The sequence below is a fragment of the Harmonia axyridis genome, chromosome 2, assembly GCF_914767665.1.
Source record: "Harmonia axyridis chromosome 2, icHarAxyr1.1, whole genome shotgun sequence".
In the NCBI taxonomy this organism is placed as follows: Eukaryota; Metazoa; Arthropoda; class Insecta; order Coleoptera; family Coccinellidae; genus Harmonia; species Harmonia axyridis.
In genome coordinates this window covers 25,940,285-25,966,771 of record NC_059502.1, presented here as the reverse complement: position 1 = coordinate 25,966,771, position 26,487 = coordinate 25,940,285, and the positions used below count along the sequence as shown (strand labels likewise).

Sequence of the window (26,487 nt, the reverse complement as noted above, 5' to 3'; positions counted from 1 at the left end):
CCGCAGTCGTACATGCGATCTCTCAGTACCCTTTTCTATATTGGCCTGTGCACACATATATTTGATTATAATCAAATAAGTCCAGAAAGTATTACATTCATGATGCTGAATGGGAAACTAGTGCTCATTGAATTGATCCGGCTCCGTAACCACACCGGTGTAGTATGTAGTGTGCATTCAATAGGTACGACACCGCAACGGGTGTCGTAACTGCAAAAGTCGGATGTGTGCACCGGGCCTAAGCCCCGGTGCACACATCCGACATTTGCAGTTGCGACACCGTTGCGGGCGTTGTACCACAGCCCGCATGATGGCAGTTACGACGTCGGAACGGCACGGCGGGTAGTGTGCATGCTCCCATTTGATTCTCTGTACCACAGGCCGCAAGTACGACACAGCAACGGTGTCGTAACTGCAAAAGTCGTATGTGTGCACCGGGGCTAAGCACGGACCGTGCTCGTTATTATTATGTGTATGGATCACCCGAACCTCAGCTCTTTTGTCTTTCTGTTAATTCTTTAGAGGTAACAGATTTGTAGAATATGGATATGAATAATTTTGGACATCGAAAAATAAATAATGCCTACACATACAATAATTCACATGTGAATATATATTGATAATATTAAGTGGCTGATACTGCATCAAATAAAATAAGAGAAAAACGAAAAAGCAACAATCAGAAATGTACAAAAATATAGTAAAACCAGTTATTGAATAATTAAATTCCTAAATATATTTGATATTTTCTATTAATTTCTGAGCTAATCAAATTGTGAAATTTCTAAATGAAAAGGTATGATTTTTAGGACATCGAATAATAAATAATAAGCCATATGCATATATTCAGATGTTTATTTATTTATTTAATAATAATGATGAGTAATCAACCTCCAAACAAAATACACTCATTTTATAATTTTATATATCAAAATAGTTAAGGGGCTAATACTGTAACAAAAGATAAGAGAAAAATTAAAAATTTTACAACAAAAAACTCAGAAATGGGTAGTAAAAACAGTCTCTGAATTATCGAATTTCCTAACTATATTTGACAAATTTTTCGAGAAGAAAATACAATTATTCCTATTCATTCTCCACCAACGACATATTACAATTGGGGAAGAGAATCATTTGAGTTTTTTTATTAGTTAGCCTGCTTCGACGTTCTGTCAATATTTGTCCGGCTTTCGAAAACAATCGTTCGCACGGAACTGATGTTGCTAGAGTGCATAATTGATCTCGTGCGATTTTAGTAACCTTTCTAAGTGCTTTTGCCACGACGAGAGTGAATTCTGATGGCGAGATATAACACCCTCTTCAATGTATCCCTGCATTTCAATAATTGCACGAGAATTGTGTGTGCCTTTAGGTTGCACAGAAGCAATGGTTTTATCGAAAGTACCCCTAATAGACATACAATTCGCATTCTCGATTTCTTCCATGGGTTTATCGTTTGATTCTTTTGCTGCGGTACTTGCATAGGTATAACTCACTTGACTCTTCGGAGAATTTTTCTACAATCATTTTCATTATATTTTCTTTCGTATTTTCAGCCATAGACGGATTCAAAAATGCAAATTGTTTGAATTTGGGATCAAGAAAAGTACTCACTGCTAATGTGTTATTGTTTTCCACATTCCCTAAACGTTCCTGAAAACTGCCTCGAAGTCGTTGCACTATATTCGTCACAGTTTCCGATAACTCTTTCCTCAGTAACTCTTCCAAAATATTCTTCAATCCATTACAAATGGGGATCACTAACGAAGAGGTGCAATAATTTTCCCCACTCAGAGATTTTGTGGCTTCTTCAAAAGGTTTTAATATCTGACACAGTTCTTTTTTAATGTTCCACTCTGTAGCTGTAAGTACAGGCAGTTCTTTTTCAATAATGGCTACAGTACTTTTCACAGCCTCTTCTAGAAAAATAAACCTTTCTAGCATGCCAAACGGGGAATTCCATCGGGTCGGAACTTCCAATATTAATTTTAAGGGCGTTTTTCCTACGTTTTTTTCATATTTTATTAATTTTTGGAATGAAATGTTACTTTTTTTGAAATGCTTAACTATTCCCCGAACTTTATCAATAGTTTTTTCGATGTCCCCATTTTTGAGTCCATCTTTCACTAGCAGATTTATTGTGTGCGCTAGACAGCCGATATGTTTCCATCCTATATCTTGAATTGCTTTTTGGATGTTCGCAGCATTATCTGATACTGCAAATATCACTTTTCTTGCTTCAACTGTTGGGAGCTGTATAGAATTGAAAGCAAAATTAATGAAAAATCATTATGAAAACATTCATTTTTCTTACATTTTCAACTCTTTTCGTTGTTTCAGCTTTGGTTTGGAACGTAACAGAAGGATGCCGATTTTTCAAATGTTTCCTTAAATTTGAAGTGATAATAATAATAAGATAATTTCAACTTGCATAAATTGCAAGTAGCATAATCCATCAACTTCTGTGAAGAAAGCCCAAAGATCGCTGGTCTTTCGCCTATTCATTTTTTAGAACTGGTTCACACAAATCGCACACACCAACTCTAATAGTGAAAATTCACAAATTCACGACTAACGAACGATAACGTTAACGAATATTAACTTCGATTATCAACAGAGAATACTGCGAAATCAATATCAGTGCCAATTGACCATATTCACCGTCGCCATATAGTTATGCGACAATACCAACTACCCAGTGTTCCCAACGGAGAAATATTGAGTTTACTACAAAAATACCGCTAATATCAAAAATACTATCAGCCATAAAGACTATTCTTCCACTGACTATTTCCAAAAATGGAGCGAAGCATTCATTTATACACTCGGCCACAATTAATTTGTTCAGAAAACCACCTTTCACTAATCTTTTTATTTTCAAAAGGTGAAATTTTTGCACAATGTTGTCCCAAACAAGCCTATCTGGCGTAGCAGCCAGAAAAGGTACACATAAACTTCACTTATAAACTTTATATTGTGGAATTTTTCTAGTAAACTCAATATTTCTTCGTTGGGAACACTGGGTAGTTGGTATTGTCGCATAACAATATGGCGACGGTGAATATGGTCAATTCTAACACTTCTAATATTCAGCAGCTCAAATATTTTAAAATGAACTGTGAAATAATATCAATTCAAATCCACTAGCAGCTAGAAGAGGGATATCAGGGGCTGCAGCCCCCCTCAAAGATACCGACGATTCGAAGAAAGTTTGTCAATAGAAAAACCATAACGTCTCTAACGTGTTTTCGTTTATTTTTTATAATACAGTACCAATTATGTAGTAATTCAGTAGTTATTATTTCTTTGTAGCAAGTATTTTTGTTTAACAAGTCCTACAAAAATACTTCCTGCGAAGTTACCGACATAAGTTCCGAAGCAATAAAAACATCAGGCGGGCTTCATAATTTACGATTGCCACGGACGTTGATACGCCCTGAAAATATCTGTGAAATGTTCAAACAGTGATCCCGTCACGCTCTGTATTCGTTTTGCGGAACTGTGACTACCTGTGACAGTCTGATATCAGTGATTAAATCACAGTTCGTGAAATATCGCTCATCTCTAGACTGCTGCAAACGTTCCCGTGGCCGACATCGGAATTTTTTTTGACAACTACGTCGAGTGAAGAGGTTCCTATAATCGAAATATATTGTCTATGCTCGAGTGGTATTCGTTACACCGGGTGTTATACATTCGTGTTCCAAATTAAGTCGGCACCATTGCCAACTCCGTTATTATTGATGCTACGATGTCGGTTAAATGGGAAAACTGGTAGTATTTTCAGTGGTCTTCTCGATGCCGAAAACAAAAAAGGAATTGACAGTCGCGTTGTCATAATATTTCATAAAATGATATTTTTTTCAATGGAACACCCTATATTTTTTCATGCATTTCGATTCGTTATAACATTCTCAACAACAAAGTTCATTTGACTTTTTTTCGTAAAGGTGAAAATAAAACAGTTGTATTAATAGGAAACGCTATAAAATATCGAGTAAATGTTCAAAAACACCGCCTTCTTGTTGAACACATATTTGGGCCCTTCTATTGACACTATTGATTCACAAAATGAATGCGGCTAGCGAAATGGCTTTAAGATGGAAATTACCGTTTTGTATATTAATACCAAATAGTGCAAAATAGCTTAGTGGTGCAAATTAAGTGGTGCGACATGATGATCATGGGCTTCACGAGTTCACATCCCAGCGCAATTTTTTCTTTATATCGTGCAAAAAATGGGTGTTTGGACAATCATGAGTTGTTATTCGCCGAAACAAATAAATTTTTTGTACTAGTGAAAGAAATGAATATTTCAAAATAATTCGATCATTTTCCACTTTAGGAAGAAAGGTGATATGAGCTTTGTTGTTGAGAATGTTATAACGAATCGAAATGCATGAAAAAAATTTCATTTTATGAAATATTATGACAACGCGATTGTCAATTTTTGTTTTGTTTTCTGCATCGAGAAGGCCACTAAAAATGCTACCAGTTTGCCCATTTAAACGACATCGTAGCATTAATAATAACGGAGTTGGCAATGGTGCCGACTTGATTTGGAACACCGTGTATAACGAATAAATTCAATAACTATAACCAAAGCACTGCATTTTGATAATTCAATTACATTTCACTGAGCTTGACTTTTATTTTTCGGCGAACGTCCATGAATCGTACTATGGAAATGCAAATGATCACAATATGGCAGGAGGCGAAACACCAAAACGATTAAACCACGTCGACAATTAGTATATTATGTATTCACTTATCAATACGCCGTAACTATGGGAAATTCACGGATTCTATTGGTTCATCAGAACATGAGTTGTATAATTGAAATAATAGCATGTTTTTGATTACCGATTCGATTGTTCGTTCCTTATTCAGGGTGTTCCTGAATTGAAGGAACGAAGGAATTGGAAGATTACTTGGATAATTCTAAGAATAAAAAGTTCTTGAACCTCGGGTCCGCAAACAAATACAGGGTGTTACTTGTACCTTCTTTTTTGTGATGCTTATCGAATGTTTATCGAATCTTTATTAATTTCGCTACAGATTTGGTAATTAAAAATCAAAACTTATAATTAATTCATTAATCACAGCTTACTAACTGGATCTTTGAAATAATTTGGACTTTCCTGAGAATTACCAGAAAGCCGTTTGAATTTATTTTCTCGAAATCGGTAGTATATATGTAGGATCCAGTAATTGAGATGGTCAACCGGATGCTTGAAGACCTATTAGTTCTTCAAGTGTCGAGGGCATGACAATTTCAATAACAATTTACAGGGAACGAATTGTTATTGTACATATAATGTAAAAAGGATGTGTTATTCTTCGAGGTGTCGAAGATATGTCATGGAGTTGTAAATCTTGAAGAGATTTACTGGGGGGTTTGGAAAGTTCGAAGACAATACGGTCGTACCAGATGTGTCACATCTGTGTATCAGGTTCTAGTCCTTCGAGAATATTCGATTTCCAGGAATCCGCGAAGAACTTTGTGGGCGGTACGGCAAAATTTTTATTGGACTAGGGGATGGTACTTTCCCTAAGGGTGTGGTCAAGCCGAAAGAAGGGAGGTCGATATTCGAGACAGGGTAAGTTCAAATCGGCAGAGAGTTAGTTCAAATTAAGCCGGAGACGGGAAGAGTTCAAGGCAAGTCTAAGACGAGTCAAGTTCGGTCGGTCAACTTAAGACGTAAGATGAAAAGATGGTTCGCGGACTAGATTAAGACGAGTCGCGAACGAGTTGGAGACGTGACGACCGAAAACTTGAAGTACGACGAAGACGTGATAAACGAAGACGTTTCGAGTAATCAACAAACGAGTTAAATACGAAATTCAGTACCGTAGTGAGAAACTTGTAATTAAGACCTAATTAGGATCTTCTCAATACTGAGTTTGTACTGTATAAGTGTGGCTTTGTAAATAGATGTATATAATTGAAAAGAGTTTGATTATTACAAATCCGACAAAGTAACGAAGAAGAAGACGAAAGGCCAGGTAATCGAATCATACCTCTAGACGATCGATTAACCAAGCCTACATAGATACGACAAAACTACAAGAAACCAAAAAGTTTAGTACTGGACCAGAGATTTTTTTGATAGTGAGCAATCTTCCAGAAAAAAATATCAATCTGTAAATTTGCATTGAAAATTAGCATATCACATGACGAACACTTCGAATTGGAATATCTATGCCAAATTTAAGTTAAATATCTTGTGAGGGTAAGGTGCTAGGGGAAAAAAACTTGAAAAATAATCCAACTTTAACATCCTACATCTCGAAAACAATGCATTCGAAGGCCCATGTTATGGGAATTTTTTTAAAATGATCCGAGGAAACTGTCATTTTGTCAATTTGTTTGTACCTCCAATTAAGGAACAACCTGTATAATCGATTCAAAACTGTAGAAATAAATTGTAATTTGAATGAGACCCAATAAATTTTTCGAATGCGAATAACTCAGTTCAGTCTTTGATCTCTGATATCTAGAATGAACACAAAACCGAAAACAATTGGTAGGTGAACCGATGATGAATGCAAAAATCTAGTGTAAATTAGAACTTGTCGGTAGAAACTAGTGTTATAAAACCGAAGCAGCCCACTTGCTAAATTTTTCTGGAGCGAAAGACGAGAATCACACATTTACATTGGAGGTATTTCAATTCCATCCAGATCGAGCGAAGTAAATTGATATTATTCTCCCTTTCTATAATCTACTTTCGTATTATGAATCAAATCAGTTCTATCATTCTAATATCTGGTTTTTTCTTAGATTTTCAGAAAAAAAAAACTATAACAAAGATTTGCTTGTTTTGCTGCATTGGTGAGCTCATTCGATTTAAGTTACTGGCTTATGTTCGAACATATTTTTCTTTCTTTTTTTATCTTGTTTCTAGTTCAATTACAGAGGGTTAGGTGGAAGAATAGACGTGAGGTCTCAGGACTTTTAGTAGGTTTTATTTTCAAGTTATAATACCTGAGACAGCGCGAACTAAATCTCGCCCCCAAATCTGTTGCATTTTTATATCATAATTTCTATAAATAAAGGCCTTTATTATTATTATACCTGATTATCCTGGATTTTATCTGTACTTCAGATCTGATCTTTGGTTTAGAAGAACATCTAAATCTAGTTTCATATTAGTTTTTAAGGACTCAAGCAAATATACCCTCAAGTATGGAACTTTTATTTCAGAATTGACTACCAAATCTAAAGTAACGGAGATTGAGGAGTATTGGAAGCCAACATTCTTAACGAATGAAGAATTCATATATCTACAGCTGGAAGCCATAGATGGTTTTATGATCCTATTTTCAACGTCAGGACAAATTTTTTATACATCTGAAAGTGTGATATCTCTTTTAGGATACCTACCAGTAAGTTAAGGGTTTTTGTGAATGATTGTGACATCGTAGTGTCCATTGAAATGTTCTTTACCAGTTTCCCTCTTGGATAGGCATTCTCCAGCCAATTTTTATGGTGTGATCTCACAATCAGGGGTTTGCGGTAGGTATTTCATCACTGATGGAATTGGTATGACCACTCAGTGGTCCCTGCCATATAACGCTGCCATCTTCATATCGGAGCTTGGTACCTTTGCCAAATAAAACGCATATATTTTTTTTTGCTTTTCAGCGTTTTTATTATTATTTTCCTAAATTATATATACAAGAATATTTACAAGGAGAAATATACAGGATAGATAAAAAATTTTCAATTAAAAATTAGTACCTGATCTCTGGGATCGCACCTAATATTTTTATATAAATTAAATTAATTGAATGTATTAATTAATTATTATTGATTAATTAATTAATATAATGTATGAACAATATTGGGTGGTTAGTATAATTTCTTTCTAGAGGTATGTTGAGCCAAATAAAATACATATTCGCCTCAGATGATATACATTTTTTCAGAATTTCTTACGTTAGAGTAATGTGATGTATCAATTTATGTCGTTTTCTGATATCAGTATTTTGTGAAGTAGTAGTGCCTAGGTATTTGGTTTTCTCAAGTTTCTTGGCAGTATATTTAAAGAATTTTATAGTATCGTTTTTTATTTTGTCCTGAATTAGTTCAATGTTTCCTGTTTTATGAATTTCTTCGATTGGTGTATACCTTGATTCATTTAGAATGATTCTAAGGAATTTATTTTGTTATACTTGTAATGTTCTTAAATTTGACAATGAAGTTTTGCTTCATATTGGATCTGCATACAGGAATACCGGACGGATGCATTGTTTGTATATTCGAATTTTTGATTTTTTGCTGAGTTTGCTTCCCTTAGACAAAAGTGGGTACAGACTGCGAAGTAGTATGTAGCACTTCTGTCTAATGTTGTTTATGTGGTCATTGAAATTTAATTTTCTGTCTAGGGTGAGACCTAAATATTTGACCGTGTTTTGTTCGTTTATTATTTCACCGTTGAATGTTAGATGATTTGGATTTGGTGCAAGTTTATTTCTAAGCGTGAAGTGGATTAGGGTAGTTTTACTCGTATTAATTTTGATTTTCCATTTCTGACAATATTTTTCTAACTCGTTCAAATGATTTCGAATGTATTTATTCACTTGATTAGAATTTGATGATTCGGCTACTATTGCAGTGTCATCGGCAAAAATTTTTAGTTTTGTGCTATTTGTTTTTGGAATGTCGTTAATAAAATAATTGAATAGTGATTGGGATAGTAAGACCCCTTGTGGTACCCCTGCTATTAATGCTAGTTTAGTTGAAAGCGTTTTTTCTACTCTTACCTGAAAAGTTCGATTTGTGAGGTATGAGTGGATGATTTTAATTAGATGTGGAGGAAAGTTGATTTTTATGAGTTTGTAGATCAGACCTTCGTGCCAAACGGTGTCGAAAGCTTTTTCTATAACTAAATTAAGCATGGTTGTGATTTTATTGTAGTTAAAATTTTTTGTTATTTGGTCAGTTATTGTTGCCAGTTGAAGTGTGGTGGTAACTTTGCCGTAGGACGGTTGGGTTTATGTCTCAAGCGTCCTTCCGAGAACTGCGCAGCATTCGATTCCATCTATCGGGCTAGCAAAGAACCACCTAATCCTGGCAAACTATTCTTTATAGGACAAAATCTCGGATTCGACAATAATAAATAAATGTATATTTACAATTCTTATTAACATTTTTTCAATTCTTGAGTCCCAAACCCGAGAAAAGCGATTCAAAAATATTTCAAAGGCACCATAACGAGGTTTCAATAATTTGTGAAGACCCTCTTGTTACACAAAGAATCCATTGATAAGATATGTCCCTTATTCAATAATAAAATTTCAAAACTAAACAATTCAGACAAATTTTTGTCATTCACTAACAAAAGGATACTAGTTTTTTTTTTAATACGTATGACTTTTTGCCGAATCCTCCATATACAATATAATGCCTTGATGTAACCTTTTTTTTCCTTCAATTTTTCATTTCTCTTTTTTTAGGAAAACCTCATCAAAATGACATTATACGAAATAACGCACGAGGCAGAAAGAAACAACTTGTATAATATTTTGATGAATCCACCAAAAGAGGAGGAGCAAGTTTCTTTTTCATGTTATATTCAAAGAAAAGGCTCCGATAGCAACCGAACGACTTATGAATTAATCAATTTTGTTGGAAATTTCCGTATGTATTTTTTTTACTTAATTCAATGCAATAAAATATATTTGACACTTCGTTCGATGTCTATTATTAGTGGTCAATAAAGAACAATTATTATTATCACTACCTTTCACTTCCGATTTCAATAACATAAAATCTAAATATTGTCAAGCTGGACTTTATAGATGTGTTGAAAACAAGTGATCAAAAATATTATATTCAGTATCATTCTAGCAATGTTTTTTTCATTTCATGCCTTGTTAAGTTTTCAAAAAATTGTTTCTTTTATTTTATTTCTGTAAAACTCTTTACTCGAAAAATTCATTAATCGTATTCTCGAGCTAGAAAGATCAATGCGGTGGGTATAGCAATAATTAATGTTCCTACTTAATTTCATACAAATAGCTCACACCATATCATATTGAGGTAGATTTAGATTTAATTAAGGAGGTTACCTTTCACTGCGACCTAATGGTCTATTGTGCCCCCCATCAGAGCTATTCTCTCCATAACGTGATCTACAGCTCGCCTTCCAATTCCAGAGTTCTGATGAACTCCAATATCTGGGATGGCTTTAAGGAGGCTAATTCCTCACTTCTGAACTCCAATATCTGGGATGGCTTTAAGGAGGCTAATTCCTCACTTCTATAAGTTTCGTGTCCAAGGCAGGTTATGCGTTGGCTAGCGATGGCAAGGCATTCCGTCACCAGGTGATCCAGAGTTTCTTCCTCCTCCCCACAGAATCTCCACTCGTCATTTTCTGTTAGACCCATTCTGATGAGGTGTTTCCTAAGGCGGCAATGCCCTGTGAGGAATCCAGTGAGGAGGTGTAGCATATTCTTACTAAGATCCAGATACTTCTTGGATCTTGTAGAGTCAAAGTTTCGAAGAAACTTTTTGGAGTGATCCAGACCAGGAAGAATCCGCCAGAGTTTTTCTCTTTCTGTTACCTACTTTTCCTGAAACTCTTTCTTGTAGGTGAATTTGTCTACACGACAGAAAGGTTCCGGGTCGATGAAAGAAGTTTGTGCTTCTTTTCTGGCAAGTGTATTGGCCTCCTCATTCCCTCTGATTCCCGAATGGCCGGGGACCCAGATTAAAAAGACCCTCTTATTTTTACCCATTTCATTAAGTGTTCTTCGGAACTCCAATACCATCTTAGAATAGATGGTATGTGAGCTCTTTGCTTGTTTTAGTGTTGTTCTGAGTTTTGTGATATTTTGTACCTTCATATTTTTCATTATAGTTATGACCTGTGTAAATAATTCTTGAAATTGTAAGAACACCAATAAACTCTTTTTTTTCTTTTTAATTGCAGCCTGCCTATCGGATTGTATCGCTATTTCACATATCCTATAGTTTCTTGCCATGTTGAGGTAGGTACCCAATTCCTATCTTGACTTTTTCTGCCCATTAACCAAGTCTAAGGGGTTACATTGCACCATGACCTTAAAATCTATTGTGCTCTCCATAAAAGCTCTTCTTCTCAATGCTCCATCTACAACTCGCCCTCAAAGAGGTTATATCCTCGCACCTAAAAAATTCTTGTCCAGATCATTGTAATGTCGAGTATTCTTTGAACATATGATCAGAAGTTTCTGCCTCCTCGCTACTGAATTTCCACTCACATTTTCTGATTTATACATTCACATTAGATGCTTCCTGGAGCGGGAAATTTCCTGCAAAGAAACTAGTGTGCAGGTGTTCTACTGGTCTCAAGATACTTTTTCGACCTTAAAATTCCAACAGAACTTTTTGGAGGGTTCTATCCCTAGAAAATTCTACGAAAGCATTTCTTTTTCGCTTTCTTCTTCAAATGACTTCCTTATGGGTGTAAGGAAAGGTATAGGAGTCGGTAAGAAGCATTTGTGCTCCTTGTTTAGCTCTTGTACTGGCTTCTAAATTTTATGAAAGACTGGGGACACAGACTGAAGAGATCTTATTATTGTTTACGGATTAAATGATTTTCCTTCGGCACTAAGCATGCTGTAGACTCGTTTTCCAGATTTATATTGCATTTTCATTCATAAGATGAGTAGTGGCAATTGCAAAAATACTAGATACATCAGAAATTGTCTCGCCAAGTTATATATCTCAGTTCGTACGACTCTAAATTTGTCTGCATTATATTAAATTTTACTAATATTTATTCCACTTCAGGTCCAGAAAAGAATAGACTCGCCAACGATAATGAATTCAAGGACTACTCCTATGAAAACAATGTGAGGTGTGTGTTTAAAAAATGATTTAAAGTATTCTCCTTATGCTTTGTTTGTAATTCACCAATTACAGGTTGATTTTTATGGGTATAGGAAGGATACAAACCCCCCAGCTCATCAAAGAGACTGCTCTTGTGGATTCGACCAAAGCGGAGTTCATATCGAGGCACAGTCTTGAGTGGAAGTTTCTGTTTCTAGACCATAGGGCACCGCCTATCATAGGATACCTACCTTTTGAACTTCTGGGCACCTCAGGTTATGATTATTACCATGTTGATGATTTGAACGAAGTTTTGAAATGTCATCAACTGTTAATGCAGAGAGGAGAGGGAACATCTTGCTACTATAGGTTTTTGACCAAGGGACAACAGTGGATATGGTTGCAAACTAGATTTTATATAACTTATCATCAGTGGAATTCAAAACCTGAGTTTGTTGTTTGTTCGCATAGGGTTGTTAGGTAAGTTAAAATTCTAATTACAAGGTGTAAACTAATACCTGTTGGCTGTTAAAACAGTTCTGAGAAAATATAAGATGTGACATTCATGAAACATAATAATTGAAACACCTTATATTGGGATATAGCTCTAAAGAAACAATTCAAATTTTTTATTTATTAACAGTTGAAGGATTGAATGCAAGCATAATGAGTGACGAAAACAGCAAATGAATATAATAATGTGTAATTGCCAATTCAGTCAAATGCTTCAAATTTCTTGGTCTTCAAACCATGGGCGATTCGAGATTGTTCAATTTGTCTCAATTCGTACATTTTTCGCTCCAATAACAATAAGGACATTGGAAAATGAACTGTATAGTTGGCTCAAGTAGAAAGTAGTCTGTTTTAGTTTTAGTTTAGTCTGCTTTATCATGAAAAGTTTGTGTAACGAAACGAACGTGTAAGTGAATTTGGCATCTCTAATAATGTTGAGGGTTTAAGTTTAATATAATGGCGATGAAATACACAGTTCCAAAACCGAGACCATAGTACTTAAACCAAGAAAATATTGGGCTTTATACAATCCAAAACTGCGTTTACACTAGACACAATTTCCTAGCGAAATTATTTCGCGAGGGCACGGTGCCTTGTGTAGACGCTCCTCTACCTCTGCGACACTAAGTCGTTTTCCAAAAACTCTATTAGGCGAAATCGTTTTTTCAGATCTCTACAACTTCTGGTTATACAGACTACTACTTCCTTATTTCAAATGACACACCCAGTATATTATTACATTATAACATACCTCTTTGACATCAATTTCGGGAATATGCCATACCTTGGGCAGAAACTTAACGATTCATGAGTTAATAGGATTCTTATAAAAAAAATAGCGGCGATTAGGACTCACATTTTTTAAATGTTTCAGCAGAAAAAGCTTTTTTAGAAAAAATTTTTTTTTCGATTCTGCAAATAGATACGTAGTATTATAAAACTGCTTGCGTTTTGGACCAAAAATGTACTGGGTGTTTACCAGAAGATCATGAACTTGGACAACCCAAAATCATAAAAAAAAATCACGATTTTCCACTTAGAACCTATATTTTTCATTATTCAAAGTCGATTCTACGAACAAAAATAGTGGGGATTACTTAAGCAAACCCTATAACTGAAATGAATACTTCAAGAGTTATCGAGGAAGAACTTTAAATAAGGAAAAACTGCAATTTATATCTGTGTGGAGTAGTCTGTGACTTCCGGAAAACACAGAAAGAATTAAAATTTTTTTTTATAAGATTCCTATTAACACATGAGTTTTCACCCAAGGTAATATCTACATATTGCCCAAATTGTCGTCAAAAAAGCTATCTTATGTTGCAATAATATACTGGGTGTGCAATTTGATATAAGGAAGTAGTAGTCTGTCTCCGATACAACCGGAAGTTGTAGAGATCTGAAAATATTTTAGGGAGAAAGATCATTGTCTCAAACCCCAATATGCAAATTTTCAGCTGAAAATAATGATTAGTTTTGCACAAACATCTAATAGGCCATCCCGGTGAATCACCCTATATAATGGGGATCCTCATTTGTACTTAGCAAAAACATAACATAAATATATAAACATTATACTGGTTTTATATCCTTGTAAGTAACATCATAATTTGTGAATTTTTTTTAGTTATTTGGACGTAATGAATTGCTTCTCAGATAAGGATGATGAACCTCTTACCGAGGAAAGTTCTTCATCAACGCCTTGGTGTAAATCCAGCAAAAAGAAGACGGTTTCAGATTGTACCTCCATGTCAGCTGAATCACCTAGCTCTAGACATTCTGTCCTCACTCAAAATTCAGTGGTAAATATGTTCATCTAGTTGTTTCTTATCCTTTTTTTCATGAATTTTTCCATTTGATTTGCTCGACACCTTTTGATTATATCGCAATTATTTTTCAAATCGATTTTCAAGCCTGATAAACATAATGTGCAACTAACAAAACTGTTTAACAGCATTTTCGAATCAGTTCCTTTGTGTAAAATGTGATTTTTGAAGATCCAGACTACTATGTTCTGAAATATTATTATGCCTACTGTTTCGATTTTATTTGAGGCTTCACAAAGATTTATATTTAGATTAACCAAAGCGCCAAAGCTCATTTTATTTGATATTTTTGTCACTCCTGTTCGTTATTGGATTCTCATTCCTTCGTTACCAATATAATTATTGAGTACATTATAGACCCTTGGGCATAATATGAATAGTTTATAGCACTTGATAAATACAATGTAAATAGAGAAATAATTGTTATATGTAGGTTATTGAAAAGATTTATTAACAAAATTTCAACGAATTATGAAAACTTTTCATTTGAATTAATATGGAATTGGCAATTCTGAAAGGATTCCGTGAATGTTAGAATACTTCTAGCAAACATAGATTCATGTTTCATCATGGTTATCAACTTTTGTCGAAAAAGCTACCAGACTCCAAAGGTATGCTTGCAAGCATTTTTTGAAGATCCTCTTTAGAGGGTGTTTCCTAATTAAACGTGAACCTTGGAGAAGGTGTTAGTATTACTCATTTGCTGTCAATTGAGCCATATTCATTGATAACCGAAAATCACTAGTTTTAGAGATATTTGAGTTATTATGTTCTTCAAAAAATTTCTCACCTTACTTCGTTTTTCGTCAATTTTATCTACGTTGAACAAGTTTACTTTGAATTTTGGATTATTTTCATCAGAAAAGGATATAATATGTAAAGCAATACTATTTGATGTTGAATAAGAATTGGTTCAATTTAAAAGTTGGTATTTGAAAAAAAGAATAGTAAATTTTTAATATAATTTCGACTGAAACTTTCGAATTCCACATTTTATGTATGACAAAATTATTTGAAAATCTTGCCAAATTCCTTCATTTTTCCTAAAGAGTTTTCGTTAGAATGCATGCACTAGTTTTGTTTCAGAAGATTTTGATTTGAAAGGGGAAAGAAGTAAATGAAGGAAAAGTTTTTATTTCAATTGAACTCAAAATTTCAGTAAAAAATGTATTCATAAATTATATTTGAAATGACATCCGCCATATCTTATACAAGTACGTGCCCTCTCTCTCATTTCTTCAGTTGTTACTTTCCGCCTGAAATTTACTTCCAAACTTCTTGCTGCTTCAGTGCTTCGTCTATTGTAACTTGAAATTTTTTTTTTAATTTCGACAATTTCTGCTGCCACTCCACCACCGCGATAATCGTCTGCCGTTTCGTTTTTGAAAAGCTATAAGAGTGTATTTTGATATATTACATCGGCAGCTTTCCTAAAATTCTTTTTTGATTCATACAAATTTCACACCTGTCGCTCCTGATGGTAGCTGAGGCCCCATATCATGGTCAGTAGGTACAACAGACTCACTGAGGAAATTTTAGGCTTTCCTAAAATATGTCTGGTCTGCCGTCCACTGACTCTTAGACAAAAAGGTTTTCATTATGTGATATGCCTATTTTGAATGCAAGGTAATTTTTTTCCGGAACAGTGCCCGCTTCTTTCCTCTAGATCTTTTTTTTGCGGGCCGCTGGTACTTTAGAAAAATTCAAAAAGAAACTTTGGTTCAGTATTACATTTTCTGGTTTCTTGTAGTTTTGTCGTATCTGCTACCGATTTCGTGAAGAAAATCCAAGTTATTATAAAGATCCAGTTAGTGAGCTGTTATGAATAAATCAATTATAAGTGTTGGTATCTACGTTACCTAAACTGTAGTGAAGATTAACGAAGATTTGATAATCATCATAATAAAGTATATGACTACAATGACCAATCTCTCGAAAACAAAACGTTCGCGATCCCATGTTTGAAAAACAATTTTCTGTTAAAATTATTAAAATATTCCCTTTTCGCTTTTTATTTGTACCTCCAATATACACACTCTGCATAATATCGGTAATTCCTTTGTTTTCTTTATATTCTTCAAATATTTTGAAAGAAACTTACCTACTCATATCCCAGACTGAATTGTTTTTATGTGCAATCTAGAAATCAGGAGAGAGCTTCGATGGTTTTAATGGTAAGATCCGTCGAGCGCAATCACGCATACAAACCCCTCATCAAGTACAATACCAGGATCAACAGGTGGAGCATCAAGTTGTCCACATTGCACCTGCGCCTCAACCGATTTTAGAGCCAAAACATTACGTGGCGGCAATTCCCGTGACCAGTGTCATTGCAACTTTTCCTGCTCCAACCGTCCTAACTGTAAGTAAAATTCAGTTGTATTCAAGGGCGGTCCTAGACTTAAATTTTGGGGGGGTTGCCGTTATGGGCTTCAAGTTTTTTGATGGGACCATTTCGTACATTATCTGCTTGAAACGATAGAGTACGTCTAATCGACATAGTAAGGCTACTGAAACAACGAAAAGTAGACCGAAGCATAATTAGGGTCGTTAGTGAGCTTAATACTGATGCGTCAACATTCATTGAGACAGACTCAGGAAAGACGAAGGAAATACCAATCGTAACAGGGATAAGACAAGGAGATAGTCCAATATTATTTAACATTATTCTGGACGAAATCATAGGACAGGTTACGATCAAAGGCCGAGGATATAGATTGGGAAATAAAGAAATTAAAATTTTGTGTTATGCGGACGATGCCGTCATAATTTCAGAAGATGAAGATAACCTCCAGAGACTCCTCTACGGGAACCAAGAAGATGCAAGCTAGAGGTATATAATGAAAGCATAGAGCAGGTTATGTCATACACATATCTTGGTTCCAATATAACAAGTAAAAGAAATCTAAAGAAATCTGAAAGAGGAGGTGAACAACCAAATTACAAAAGCCCCGTTGATATCGGGATACTTGCCCGACATAATATGGAGGAACAAATATATGCGCCTATCTAGCAAGGTCAGAATATACAAGACTTGTGTTAGGCAAAATCATGACGTATGGTATTGAAACAAGAGCCGAAAATGCCGAAACTAAAAGACAGCTAAGAACAACTGAGATGAGAGTGATAGACATATAGCAGGCTATTCATTACTCGACCATAAAAGAAATGAAGAGATTAGAGATATCTGCGGGATACTAGATCTAGTGAGATGGGCAAGGATAAGGTGCAGAAATTGGTGAGACCATGTGGATAGGATGCCTGATAACCGACTGCCCAAAATAGCAAAAACGAAAAGGCCTAACACCGCAAGACTTCCAGGGAAACCTCCAAAGCGTTGGTATGAGAATTGGACCTCTGCATCCCAGGAATGAGGAATATTGAGGAAAACACAGGACTTTGTCCTAACGTATGAAGAAGAAGAAACGCATATTAAGTGGTTCCATTTTGGGAAGGGGGGGCTCATGACCCCCTTGTGCCGTAACACCATAAAGCAACTGGCCAGAGGCAATAAGGTGACTCTACTATGGGAACCAGGGTACTGTGGGGTTGAAGGAAATAAAAAAGCTGATGAACTTGCAAAAAGTGCATCAAGGTTAACACCTGCTGGACCTGAGCCTATCTGTGGGCTAGGAAAAGACCAATATAAAGCTGCGGTCCAGCGTTGGGAGTTGAACAACAGGATAATCCACTGGACTAACACTCCTAGACTTGTTCAGACAAAGAAATTCGTAACGATTTCACCTACCTACGCCAAAAAGCTCTTGAAGCTGTCACGAGCCGAGCTTCGTGGGATGGTGGGACTGCTGACGGAGCACTGTCGGTAAAAACATCATTTGTACCGTATGGAAAAGTCAGCAGACGAGATTTGCAGGCTCTGTGGATCGGAAGCAGAAACAGCCGAACACATGGTATGCATGTGTTTGGAGCTGGCTGGCCTAAGAACCATTCACATGGGTAAGCCGGTCCTGGATACCAGAGAGGTAACGGTCAAGGGCCCTAAGGAGATTGTCAGTTTTATAACCGTCATTGACGACCTCCTTGGGTTTCCATGAATGAGTAGGGTAGAGAACAAAAGATCTATGTACATGGTCGCAGTTCAAATAGTAGTAATAACTGATTGGAAGGGAAATACTTTGGAAGGATTTCGGGTTTTGCAAGGTGTACCCCAGGGCTGCATCTTCTTCTACTTCTTTTTATCATTTATATACCAACGATCTACCAGCGAATAAGGAAAATTCAACAAATTAACTAAAACAACTTTCATCTTTGTCATTTTTGTCGTTGCAGATGACGGAGGATTGGTTCGCTACTAATGAACTAAAGCTGAACGAAGAAAATCGCAGAAAATTTATTCTTGATGTGGCGGAGATACTGAAAGGATAAAGTTGCTTGTAGTAGTTTTTGACAACTACCTCTCTTGAAACATCTTTAGGAGATGTTAAATAAATTATCTAGGGCTATTTTTTCTGTAAGACGAATGAAGGTTATATCTTTTCCGGACGTTTGCAGACTAACATACTACACCAATTTCCGTTCCATAGCAACCTACAGTATTTTACTGTGGGGATACAGCTCAGCAGGGAAGAGAGTATTTCTCAAACAAAAGGAAGCAATATCAGCCTTATGTTGGGTCTCAAGAACAACAAACTGAAGAGACCCTTTCTAAGAAGAATACTCTACCCTCTGTGTATATACTGTGTGTATTCTGTTATATAGGTACTCTCAAAAATAGCCAAAAATGTTTTCCTCTAGGGGATTTCCATCAATTTAATACGAGGAAAAGAGGTTACTTGTTTATAACACTTCACCTTATGCAAGTGATTGAAGAGATTTTCATTCTCATTGAAAAAAGCTTTCATTCTGTTGATTAGGGTATGACATTTCAGTTTCAAAAATTTTAATGTGTTATCGTGCCTTGTTACCTGTTGTTGCTCTACAAATTCTCTGTGAATTACCCTTTTATATGTTTATTTTGACTTACCATTTAACACTGATGGTTAAATAAAAACTAACTGAAAAAATTAAATTTTAGAAAATAATAATACTTAGTAAAATAACTTTTCCTACAGATTGGAAACAACTTAATGATGTCAGCCCCTGCACAAAATCAAGTACAGACAGACCTTCAACGAAAACAAGCCGAACTGCAGGCGTCAATAGAACAGAAACAAGCCGAATTGAGGCGTATCTCTGAACAGCTTGTGATGGCCAGGCTTGGTATTCTTCCATCCCAGCCTGAGCAGCAAACAAATGTGACTGAGTGATACGTTGCGTAAAATGTAAAATCAAAAAAAGTAAATGAACAGAAGACTAATTTCATTGTAAGCCCCACACCATTGATAAAGATAATATTTATTTTAATTCTATAAATAAATACCCTAATTTTTTATTTTTTATACGTTTAGGTAGATACCTAAACCTAAATATTTTCGATCGAATAATTCCAAATCTATATACAGAGTGTCTCTGGAGTAACTGTACATACTCTTACCAGAGGTAGCGGATTAGGTGAGTACGGATTGACTGCAAAAAATTAATTTCTGCCTTTCCTGAGAAAGCTACATGGTGAGTTTGCATATTCATGTAAATAATGAAACCATCATCAGAACCAAAATTATTGGCAGAATTTATTGAAACTTGCAATGTAATTGAGACATGCCGAGGTCGAGTCAGGCACATATTAATTTTTTCAATATTCCAGGACTGGACTCATTATTTTTTGGGAGCTTAATTTTTCCTGATTTCAAAAATTCAAAGATTCGAATTTTGTAGAAATGAGTGAAAAGCATAGAAATAATGAGATTGACGGAAGGACACTGCTCTTGTTATAGAAAGCTCAATTTTTATGTGCTCATCAACAGTTGAAACCATAGAAATATTGAGACTCTTAGGTAAAAAAAGGTTTTTGACCATTTTCTGTTTTTTATTTTGATACAAACCATACAATGTTTATATTTTTGAAATCAGCAAAAATTAAGCTTTCAAAAAAGGGCACAGAAAATTAGTGTTTCCATTTGAAAAAACATAACTTTCGGTCATGGCTTCGTTATTAAAAATCCTTTTGAAAATACGAGCACGCCAATGGATTCTACGTAGAAAAGTGCCTATATAATGTTTTAATATCAGAGCTCTAGCATCATTATTATCGGAGATATAAAATTTTTTCGATATCGCCATTTTTCCTATTTTCGCTTATAACTCGAAAACAAAAGAACTCGGCCAAAAATGAATACGACTTTTGTTAGTTTCTTAGAAAAAGAGACCGAGAATAGGGTATCAGATTTTGTCTATCTCTTCTGGTTTAAAAGTTGTAGTGCTATAACATCGAAATTTGCCCACCCTGTACAGTTACTCCCGGGAACCCGGGACTATTTTTGGATAATCTTTTGAATAAAAGAGGATCTATGGATATTATGTAAGGGCACCACATTGGAACGATTCCATAAAATTGGATAATTCCTTTTTGTTGTGTATCTTCGTAAAAATCGTACGGAACAGAAACAATCGTAGAGTATATTTGACACTTCGAAGGATGTATTTTTTGTTGACTGACAGAACTTGCGATGCCGGGGCGAGCAGCTAGTAATGTTATGATAGTAGAAAAGGTAGATGTAGTCGTTAAAGAAACGAACAGAACTCTGACGAGAAGAGAACCCTTTGGGACCACAGAACTGTATACAGTCGATTGGTTTCCAAGAACGCAATTATGACTTCACGTCAGTGCTTTTCTCGTTTTTTGCTCGATATTCTTGTTCTATGTCTCAGACGATGCTGCCAACATGAAATATCGCAAGAAGCTTGATATTGTTTTTTACACGATGCTTAAGAAATTATCAGGGAGACCTATTTTAAAAGTTCCACTGAAATAACTCTTTGGAGAGAGCCTGGATCGAAAATTTCTTAAAAGAAAGTTTCTTAATTTTCAGTGGGCATCGAAAGTAAACAATCGATTATGTTCGTCGAAAACCTAAAATTCGTTCACTTTCTCTGGAAAGAGGTGAGATCCCTGCAGGACTATTCTCTAAAGCCTTCGATAGCGTCGATCATAAAATATTATTGTCGAAACTTGAAAGATCTGGCATAAGAGATAAGAGATCAAACTATTCGAAAGTTACCTCATCAATTGAAAACAGATCGTTGTATTGCGAGATGGGAAAATATGTAATAATATGTCTCACGAAGGGACAATTGTAAAGGGTGTTCCACAAGGGACCATATTGGGTCCCATTTTATTTATACTTTACATAAATGATTTACCTAATATTTTCCAAACAAAAGAAGAAAGTCAGCCACTATAGCTTGAACTGACAGCCGAAGAAGTTGTACATAGATACCTATCTATATGCTGACGATACCAACATTATAGTATCTTCCACGGATATTGGAAGGGTTATGATCAATTTGACAACATCTATGTCTATGATCGTAAAATGGTGTGATGACTGCGACTTGCAGCTAAACATGAACAAAAAAAGTGTCTTTATATTCTCTAGTAGTCGTTCTAATTTGGAAGTTCCTGACAATATAACTTTTCATAATGGAACAGTTGAGATAGGCTGCCAAACCAAACTCCTCTGAGTTTATCGATAATCATTTGAACTGGTACATTGTGAAAGGCTAACAACCAGATTAAATTCAATTATATATATATTATAAGAGCTCTAAGAAACCAAGTGAATATTAACACATTGAAAATAATATACTTCGCTATTTTTCAATCGAATATGTCATATGGAATAATTTGTTGGGGGGCCAGTGCTTCTGCAGAAAGTTTTCCCCACTCAGAAACTGGCTATAAGAACAATTTTTCACATGAAATTTCGGTAATCTTGTCGTGGAGTAATCAAAGAAAATAAAGTTCGTACTTTGCCTGGTCTATACATATATTTATAGATTCTCATTATTGTTTCACAAGAACAAATTATATTTCCAAAGTTGTAATATATGAATTTAACTCGGAGAATATACGAGTATTTTTGTCCACCTCACAAACTCTCAGGTACTGAACATGGTACTTTTTACGTGTGCCTTAAAGTGTTCAACTATCTGTCTAGAATGTTAAGAATAGTTATTTATAATACAAGTGTAGAAGGCATTGATATTCTTCCACGAGTTCAAAATTCAAAAACGAGCCACGAAGTGGCGAGTTTTGGAATGAACGAGTGGTAGAATGAGCCTTCTGTACGAGTATTATACATTATTTTCTCTAATTCAATTCATTTTCATTGAAATTAATGAAATATTTCCATAAATATATCTTAGTGATTTTTGCATTGAAAAATGTTGGTTGGCAGAACTGATTTCTTTAAGGCAAATTGATGAATTGACAGATAAAGCCGTGGCGGAAAGTTCGGAGTACCAACATAGAATAATAAAATATAACCATGAAAACTGTGCGTTTCTGATATATTCTCGCACGATTTTGTTCTACAAGATGTGGAAGAATGAACGGAATAACCACAGAATTAGAGAATAGTTATTTATAATACAAGTGCAGAAGGCATTGATATTCTTCCACGAGTTCAAAATTCAAAAACGAGCCACGAAGTGGCGAGTTTTGGAATGAACGAGTGGTAGAATGAGCCTTCTGTACGAGTATTATACATTATTTTCTCTAATTCATTGCATTTTCATTGAAATTAATGAAATATTTCTATAAATATAATTTAGTGATTTTTGCATTGAAAAATGTTGGTTGGCAGAACTGATTTCTTCAAGGCAAATTGATGAATTGACAGATAAAGCCGTGGCGGAAAGTGCGGAGAACCAACATAGAATAATAAAATATAACCATGAAAACTGTGCGTTTCTGACATATTCTCGCACGATTTTGTTCTACAAGATGTGGAAGAATGAACGGAATAACCACAGAATTAGAGAAATTAATATATTAGACTTAAATATTATCAAAGTAGCAATTTTTTCATTGATTATGGATTGAACTCTATAACAGAGTTCAAGGAATACTGCATGTTGAAGTGTATTAAGAATTTTTCGTTTTTTTCTCCTTTCTTTTGAATTGTGAATTGTTGACTTATTTTCTCTTTTTTTATAACAATAAATATGTGTGTTATTATTATTATTATTAAACACCTAGAAACTAGAAATTTTCAGGGTAGGTTCGAATCTCGATTGCTGCAGTTAGTTTATTCTCTCATCATGATTCATAGATTTTCATCAGAATCGGATACACATTGTAGAATAGGTATAAGTAAATAAATGGTCTACTCCACTATATATATATTTAATTTATGCACTATACATTTCGGCAAGGACACTTGCCATCATCAGGTGCTCTAAAATCAAACAAATGGTATCAAACAAATTAAAGGTACACAAATTAAATAAATTATAACCTACCGGTACAGTGGTTAAGACGTCAACGATGTATCAAGAGCAATATGAAATAAAAACAAATAAAATCATCAAGAAACGAAAAGATCACACTAATAACGACATCTATATTTAACGATTAAAATCAAAATAAAACTTACCCACAATCACATTTTCAATAAAGGGAACATGCGGAAACACATGAAATTCAAGAAAGAAAACTTAATGTCGTTCCGTTTTTCAATATTGTCTAAAATTACAACAATGATTTGTACACGAACAAACAAAAATATTAAAATTCAACAAAAATCAGGCACCTCGTATGGAATTGAAAAATGCTGAACAATCAAAGTTAATCTGCTCATTGACGGAGTTGTACTATTGAGACCTCAACGCTCTGTTGATCTTCAAGATCTCCAGAAGATTGAAGACCTTTCTCACAAACTTGCAACACTTTGACACCAGTTCTTGGGTCGAAATTGTGTCCTGACTCCAAAATGTGATTGGCGAACTGCGATGGGGTGTTGACGATCTCTTTATCTTTGTTTTTCTCTATCTGTTTCACATGTTCACCAACCCTTGTTTCTATCTTCCTCCCACTTTGACCTAAATAAGTGACATTGCATTGGGAGGGTATTAACCGTCTTGAAAGTGATCCGAGTATTTTCGGTTTCTGCACCAAACAGTTTTGCGATGCTTCCTGATATCTGACCAAAAAACCTTACGCTTCTTTAGGTCTTCTGTTGAACTCCATCTGTGAGTGATTTGAACAGCTGCCTGTTCATGTGCTTTTGGTATATTCTCTCGATTGCGTGTTTTGGGTAGCCACTTCTTTCTTCAATCTGTTTTATAATAAACAACTCCTTTTGAAAATTGGTAGGACTGAGAGGGATGTTGAACAATCTATTGTAGGGAATCTATCGATTCCCTCGAAAATATTCGAGTTGAGTTAAATTTCGAACCAAAATGCTAAAAACAGAAGAACTCGGTGTAAAAACTTGGAATGATCAAAGCCACACCCCTAATGGATCTGTAGAAAGGCTTCGCTAACTGTCGAATGGAGAACGGCCTGAATGCCCATGAAAAGCGGCATTTCAGGGCGAATAATTCAATTGAGTTCAGTCCAGTCTACAACTACAACATATGTGCAACACTTGCACCGACAACGAGAAGAGTAAATATTTTCACATCTGTTCCCGAGAGCGGCGAAAAAGTACCTGCGACCGAATCGCAACGACCCAAGTGTCCAGCTACCCTTAAAAAACGATTAGATGTAAATATCATCTTCTTCACACATTTTTAGAGGGTTGGAAATAAATTGAATATGTATTTTTATCCCGTTCTTTTATATCTCTTATTTGTCCTTAGCCGTGAATTACTTTAGTCACAGTACTGACACTATGGAACATGGAATGAAATGCGGATAACTTTTGACCGTGCGCGTTTCCAAGGCCTTTTTACTGGTTTCTAGGCCAAAAACGTCGGTAAAGAATTATGCCGATGCCAATATTACTTACCGACGCCTCCATAATAATATATTCAGTTCCACAAAAAATAAGAACTGAAAATAAGAAACTCGATTTATTCATTAATAAAATGACTTGACACATTAAACCAAAAAGTGTAGTGAACCTTTGCTTGACCCAAGGATGGTGTAGTGGGCAGCGCATATTTCGGAAGACTGCAACCGCTTGGGATATAAACCCACGGTAAAGTCACAATGATCCGCATATACAAAGAAATAAGGGAGAATTTGGAAAAAGAGGGGGCATGGGAACGTAACTTCAATGCAGCAATGTGAACTTGAATTTCAACCTGTGTCCAGTTTTACAGCTAATATGCAAGAGATGATATTTTGAATGAATAGAATGCCACGGGTAACGAAATTTTAGAGAGAATACAGAAAGAAATTAGTGAGAATTTGATAGATAAAGCAAATGGAAACGTATTATCTAATAATAATCTGAATACTCGGCGTGGTGTATTATGAGTTGTTGAAACCGACTGAAACAATCACAGGCGATCGTTATCGAACGCAATTAATGCTTTCGAGCCGAGCATTGAAAGACAAACGGCCGCAATACCACGAGAGACATGATAATAAACTGATTTTACAGCACGACAATGCTCGACCCCATGTTGCGAAAATGGTCAAGACATTCTTGAAAACGTTGAAATGGGAAGTCCAACCCTACCCGCCGTGTTCTCCAGACGTTGCTCCCTCGGACTATCACTTGTTTCGGTCAATGGCACAAGGCCGGGCTGACCAGCATTTCCGGTCTGACGAAGTGAAAAATTGGATCGTTTCGTGGATCGCTAAAAAAAAAGATGACCATATTTTTCAATGCGGGATTCGTTCGCTGCCCGAAAGATGGGAGAAAGTAGTGGCCAGCGATGGAAAATACTTGGAATCATAAATGTATAACCAGTTTTTTACAATGAAGCTTCTAGTTTTGCAAAAAAATGGCGGAAGCAAAGTTGTATGTCTATGTATTACTACGCAGGCAGGCGCGGATCGAGGCCCGAATTTGGGGAAGGAAATTTCAGACATCCTTTTGTTTCAGAAATTAAGTCAAATTAAATTTTTCTAGGAAGGGGTCAGCAAAATTTTAAGGGGACCTGGACACGTTCCTTCCCTGGATTCGCGCTTGTACTTAAGTCTTACTGATATAAAATAAGGATACCACCGAACAATCTAGGAGTTCACTGATTTTATTCTCTTTATTAGCTTTATTAATACTTTTCTATTTTAATCTCATTCCAACCAAAAATTCATTCATGAATGTAGTAGATCACATACCTACAATGCACGGAGAACTTCATGGTACATATTATAAATATATTTTGTAAATAAATATTATTCACTTTATTATTATGGTTAAATAATAGGTAGAACCCGAGGTATAACCCAATATAGCTACACTCAATGTTCCATGGTAAGAAAGAAATTATTAGGCTATTTCGAAGCTGAAATATTGAGGAATCCACAAA

At 35.4% G+C, this 26,487-nt stretch overlaps 1 protein-coding gene across 2 annotated transcripts in view; it reads left to right on the top strand.

Annotated features, from left to right (window-relative positions):
• The window catches only part of LOC123673968 (circadian locomoter output cycles protein kaput), a 52,884-nt gene extending 33,347 nt beyond the window's left edge, over window positions 1-19,537 (top strand). For both annotated transcript variants that reach the window (XM_045608757.1, XM_045608758.1), the window contains exons 4-10: window positions 7,208-7,389; window positions 9,463-9,646; window positions 11,783-11,849; window positions 11,915-12,301; window positions 13,962-14,136; window positions 16,304-16,522; window positions 19,233-19,537. In XM_045608757.1, the coding sequence (XP_045464713.1) occupies window positions 7,208-7,389; window positions 9,463-9,646; window positions 11,783-11,849; window positions 11,915-12,301; window positions 13,962-14,136; window positions 16,304-16,522; window positions 19,233-19,427 (1,409 nt within the window). In that variant the 3' untranslated portion in view covers window positions 19,428-19,537. The remainder of the gene's footprint in view (window positions 1-7,207; window positions 7,390-9,462; window positions 9,647-11,782; window positions 11,850-11,914; window positions 12,302-13,961; window positions 14,137-16,303; window positions 16,523-19,232) is intronic.
• Window positions 19,538-26,487: the final 6,950 nt, after the last annotated feature.